This window comes from Typopeltis vanoorti, chromosome 6 (genome assembly GCF_054136105.1).
Source record: "Typopeltis vanoorti isolate ZY-2024b chromosome 6, IOZ_Tvanoo_1.0, whole genome shotgun sequence".
Lineage (NCBI taxonomy): Eukaryota > Metazoa > Arthropoda > Arachnida > Uropygi > Thelyphonidae > Typopeltis > Typopeltis vanoorti.
In genome coordinates this window covers 90,092,754-90,098,753 of record NC_143554.1, presented here as the reverse complement: position 1 = coordinate 90,098,753, position 6,000 = coordinate 90,092,754, and the positions used below count along the sequence as shown (strand labels likewise).

At 34.6% G+C, this 6,000-nt stretch overlaps 1 protein-coding gene across 3 annotated transcripts in view; it reads right to left on the bottom strand.

Moving 5' to 3' along the window:
* Positions 1–868: 868 nt before the first annotated feature.
* Positions 869–6,000, bottom strand: part of LOC150105691 (uncharacterized) — a 139,980-nt gene continuing 134,848 nt past the window's right edge. For 2 of the 3 annotated variants that reach the window (XM_090395014.1, XM_090395015.1), the window contains 2 exons: positions 3,114–3,225; positions 869–1,755 (listed from right to left, as the gene is read on the bottom strand). In XM_090395014.1, the coding sequence (XP_090251140.1) occupies positions 1,567–1,755; positions 3,114–3,225 (301 nt within the window). In that variant the 3' untranslated portion in view covers positions 869–1,566. The remainder of the gene's footprint in view (positions 1,756–3,113; positions 3,226–6,000) is intronic. The other variant, XM_090395013.1, reaches the window with a different exon arrangement.

Sequence of the window (6,000 nt, the reverse complement as noted above, 5' to 3'; positions counted from 1 at the left end):
TTTAGAGAAAAACCTACACACACACACAGCCAGGGCTCTTTTTATTAATGATGCAGCTGTTGCCACAGTCATCTTTGCCACAACTTTTTAAGCAATGGCTAAAATCCTGATAAAGCAGACCAAATATTGCATATCTACTATTCCTTTCACTATATCACAACAAAAGTATTAATTATACATAAAAAAATAAAAATAAATAAATCCTTAGCCTACCCACAATACTAATGTACGAAGGTCAACAACCTTTCATGAGTAGGAGCTGCATAAAAAAATAATAATACTTAGTTTTTTTTAACATTTCTAGTTTTGTGAATATAATTTATTTCACCTAAAGTACATTAGAAATTTTTTTTAACTTTATTTTTGTAATCTGGAAACTCTGCTTGGCCAATTAGGCTAACAAACATACATGTGACAGTAATTCTCTGGCTAAATGAAACTTAATAAAATACAACATTTGATATCTTTACTAAAATTTGATAAGTCATCTCAATTTTGGTTTAAATCAGACCGTTTTAGCCCCAAAATTAAGCATAATGATGCAAAATTATATACCATGATGACAAAATGGGTTTTGTCTGATAATGGATGGCATCTCTATACAAGAATGCTATTGCATTGTTTGTCAATGGAACTAATTACCTAATTGATAAAGTAGTCTTCAACTCGTGACAGGGTTCTGTTCTGATGATCAATATAATCATCAGTTGGAAATCACTATATACTGTGTGTGTGTGTATATACCATAAGGATATGTTACCAATTAACATGATTGAATACTAAAACGTGTATGCCTGCTTTGTTATATTTTTAAACTAATCTTACTCTTTTTTTTTTATAGTTAAATATACAATGTACAAAATATGACATAAAATTACTCTACCCTACTGTACTGTGGTAAATAATGAAATAGGGGGTGTACTATGCATACAAAATGAAATAACTAAAAGATTCTAGCTAACACATGGTTGTAGACTGATATCCAAACAATAACAAACATGGCACACTACTTCAAGGTAGTAGTGTGCCAAGCCAACATTATCAAATGGCCAATGGAGCAGTCATCATGAGATTTTATGACTGAATTGAGAGTCAAAAATAATATAATAGGATTAATGGAATATTCTTCATGAGTACAAGTGGACGTAACATGAGGAATAGCCTGTATATAGAACTAAAATTTCATAATGCGTTTTTGATCCAAATAAATGTGTGTGTGTATGGAGAGGATATTGCCTTGCCCTCTCTCTGAATCTTCCACTCTAATATGCAACTTTTAAGCCCAAACTCTCCTATATCCGTGACAAGCAGAAACACTACTTAAACCTGTAAGGTCCATTGTCATTGAATTTTGTATCATTGTTAACAGTGCATCTAACATTTCACATTGTGTATGTGGAGCCATACCAATCTTTGTTAATGAATGATGGTAGGTACAGGAATGTTAATAACTGCCATTGTGGGAATTTTTTTAAACATATTTTCTTGACTAGCAAAAGGATTTTACAACTCATTATGATAATAATAATAAAATATATATACATAGAAATTTTCACTAAGGAAGTTTTATGTCTTCTTATAATTCTGTTCCACATTTTGGCGTGTCTCATTAAGGCCTTTGGTTTTAATAAAATCTACTGTATAGTACACAGTCTCTCGTTTTGAAGGCTTTGGACTAGTTTTGCTGTCATCATCAGAGAAATCCAAATGCAAGTAATTCAGCTCAGCTGGAAACTGAGATGACACTGGAGAAATCTAAAAATAAAATTGTAAATTGCAGTTTATTCTTTATAACTAATGTAGTATATTAAATAATTTCCTATTTTGTTAAAAAAAAAAAAAATCCATTATTCAATGAAGATCATATTCAACTGAGTAGAAACTAAGAGTATTAAAAACAGAAAAGCCTTTAAAACATGCCCAGTTTCAGGCAGGAGTTGGTTCCCCCCCCCCCCTTAGAAACCCAAGTGTTTCCTCCACTAAAATACAAAGTAGTTCATGAAAGCACAATTGGCACACTTAAATTGCACAATTCATTTAAAACCGCACTTTAAAATTTCACATTACAGAAATTTGGACAGCCATTTGGCAAATACAGTGCATGTATATTGCAAAACTTACTTGGTTTGGGAAAAAATTCTGGAATGAACTTTGCTAAAAGTCCCAAAATTTATGAATTGCTGAACTGATTCTTGACCTAGTTGGGTAATTTGAGTCTTAACTGAGGAAAGATCCAACCATAATGGAAAGAATGTACAATAGTCAAATTACATAAACGTGGTACAAAAATTAATACCAACTACCAACTTACCAGTATCTCTGGAGTGGTGGTGGTGGTGAAGATTTTAGAAAAGTTCATAAGAACTTTCATGGGTTGCAGACAAGTCCTTTGGAAGGAACAGCATACGCTTACCAAAGTGAAGTCACAGTAGCTGACAAACAAGGGGGGGGGGATAAATCTGCCAAATTTAAGTTGACCAGGGATTACTACATGGGCAACCGTTGTTCAATCTTTACAGTAATGATATGGGGAAGGACCTGACAGGAGATAGGTAGGAAAATCAGAGATTGTTCCCAATATGCAGCACTTATAGAATGACTTGAATTATGTCTATCATTTCATTGTTAGTAAGTGTAAAGTTATGCACTTGGGCATGATGAGATTTCCAATTATGCAAAGATATAATCTGTAATCTGCCTTTAAAAAAAAACAATGTTAAACTAGAATACCAGTGTAAAAGTAATAAACTAATAAAAAAAGAAAATCATTTTTCTTTTATATAAAGAAAAATTAATTTATTAAAAGAAAAAAAAAAGGCAGGAAGTCTAAAATATAGTTTCTTTTTCATGCAGAATTCTTAAACCTGATTGTTTACATTAATTAACAAAATTAAAAACTGTGGTGAGCGGAACATTCCTTCAGGACATAAAAATTTATACAAAAGTGGAGTAAAAAGAAGTTGGAGAATGAATTATGTATTAGTCTATTAATGCATTGTTATTGATGAAGAAATAGTTTAAATTTAATGGGGGGGTCTTCAAGTAGGCATTTAATTATCATTTTTACTTCAGCACAAAAATAATTGTTGTTTTAATCACTTTTTTTTCCTCACCTCTTCTTCGGTGCTTTCACTGCTTCGACTATTGGATTGTGTAGTGGAACGTTTCACCAGCCTTGGCGGTGGTACGTAATCATAAACATTGGTAGGAGATGAGGGGGAACAACTTAAAGAAAAAAGAAAAAAATCAATTAAGTACAACTCTTAACATGACACAAACAATAGCAAATACAAATTTTGCAAGAACAAAGGACTTGCACAGGAAAAATATTTTTCAATACATTAATTAAAAATTATTAAAATCTGCAATATTACTTTTTTCTCCCTTTTTCCAAGATTTAAATATGCTCATGAGCCAAAATGTTATGACCATTTGGCCCTGTCTCTGGCAAACCACCACCACACTTGCATGATTCAAAGAACATATCCAAGCATTCTATGTGCTTCCCTGGCTGCCTAATTTTCCCACTGAACATTATTTGGGATCATGTGGAATACAGCAATCCACCTGTTGATGCGAGTGTATTGTTTGGTTGCTCACCTCGGGACGTTATTCTGTCTAGTTCAGTGGTCAATATAATTATTATTATTCGGGTCTCAAAGGAGTCAAAAGACTCATCGAGGGAGGTCCTTCCTAAGACATAAAGTCTGTCAAGACTCATCGAGGGGAGGTCCCCCCCCCAAGAAACACAAAGTCTATCATACCACTCCTTAAACTCATTGACCGTTCTCGCTCTCACCACTCCATCAGGCAATGCATTCCACGGTTCAACCATCCTCCACGCAAAGAAACCACTCCTCACCCTCTTGCTCACAGTTTCCTTTCGTAACTTCCAGGGATGGCCTCTTGTCATCACTCCTTCCCGCTGTTCAACCAAGCGAAAGAACTCCCCAGTGTCAACCCTGTAACCACCTCTCAACAGTTTAAAAGTCTCAATCACATCACCTCTCCTTCTTCTATCCACCAAACTCTGCAGGCCAATCCTCATAACTATCCTTGTACAGTCCTGAAACCATCTTTGTCATCCGTCTTTGTATCCTTTCCACAGTTAATTTATCCCCTTCAAATCCTGGGGACCAAATCTGAGAACAATAGTCCAAGTGTGGTCTGATCAGAGACTTATACAACGGAATGATAACCCTCTTATCTCTGCAGGTCAGTGTCCTTCTCATAATAGCAGCAATCCTCTGTGTTACCTTCACCACCTTTGCAATATGTCCCCTAAACTTCAGGTTTCTATCAATCATCAACCCCAGATCTCTTGTCTCCCCTACTTCCTCCAGTATAACTCCTCCCATAGAGTATGCAGCATCCCATCGATGTTTCCCAAACCTCAAGATATAACATTGTTAGGGGTCGATAGAAAAATGTAAGACATCATTGTACGGGTCATATTTAATTCAGTTAACTTGGATTACCTCCATCCTGAATGACAATGCAATTAAGAGTGAATTGTGGAAACAGTGACATGAATAGGACCTATAAGATGGAGTAGGGTCCTGAAAATAGTTACGGAGGCCAATCAAGTAGGCCAAAATGACGTATTTACCAATAAACGGATGTCTGTGGTTCCCGCCCGCTCGACGCAGCGGGAGCGAAATTGCAGCACGTGTGCGGTTGCTTATTTACTTATTGTTGAAGAGTTGAACAGGGCTGGTAGTTTTGTACGTCCTATAGAAATACTTGAGTAGGTATATTATTTAGACTTATTACTTTTGCTTACTGACTTCAATTTTAATTATTTTGTTACAACCCCAGTAACCATAATGTCAGCTTCAGATTCTAAAAAGAAACCAGACAATATTCGTTAGAATATTTGAAACTTGGGTTTATTGCTTCATTAAGAAACGAAACGAGGCCTATGCGTCTTCTTTGTGAAAAATCTTTTAGTAACGATGCAATGAAACCAGCAAAAATGAAAGATCATCTTCAAAGCCTCCATCCCGATAAGAAAGATAAAGATCTTGACTTTCATAAAGAACTGAAAGAGAAATACACACATCGACCAACTATAAAATCATTTATGAAAGCACCTGCCGAAGATGACAATAAACAAGGATTAACAGCCTCCTACAATATTTCTTTTAATATAGCAAAAAAAGAAAAACCATATACAATTGCAGAGGACATTGTTATACCCACAATCAAAGAAGTAATTGAAACCATAATGGAAAAAAGATTCTGGCCCTGTTTTAAAATGCTTACCATTAAGTGCAAATCCTGTGAAAAGACCTATTAGTGAAATGGCTGAAGATGTAGGAAAAAAACTGTAGTATCAGAACTCAAAAATAGTAAGTTCTCCATCCAACAACTTGATGAATCTACATTCGATAGTTCTATTCTTATGGCTTATGTAAGATATTATAGTAAAACCAAACATCAAATTATTGATGAATTTTTATTTGCAAAATATCTTGAAAGTGATGGAATGGGGTTGACAATTTTTCAGCGATTGGAGGAATATTTAAATAAATATGATATTCCATTTACTAATATAACAGCAATAACCACAGATGGCACACCTGCAATGGTGGGCCATTATCGGGGTTTCGCTGCCTTTCTGAAAGAAAAAAAAGTTCAAAGTGTACGTGTTATTCACTGAAACCATTTGGTGGCAAAAACTCTCAGTGACGAACTGCATGATACTCTAAGAGTGTGTATTAAATCTATTAATCAAATTAGAGCCCATCTTCTTAAATCGCAATTATTTGCCAAACTTTATTAAAAAAAAAATGAAGTATTAAACCATTTACTCTTGCATGCTGAAGTAAGATGGTTGTCTAGAGGTGCAAGTCTACAAAGATTTGTTAGTTGTTCGACTCAACCCTAGAGATGTTAATTTGTTATTGAGTGATAAACTGAAGAGAAATAAGAATCGTATTTTCTACTTGGCGGACTTATTTTCAAAATTTAATGATGTACAGAGCCATCTACAAGGTA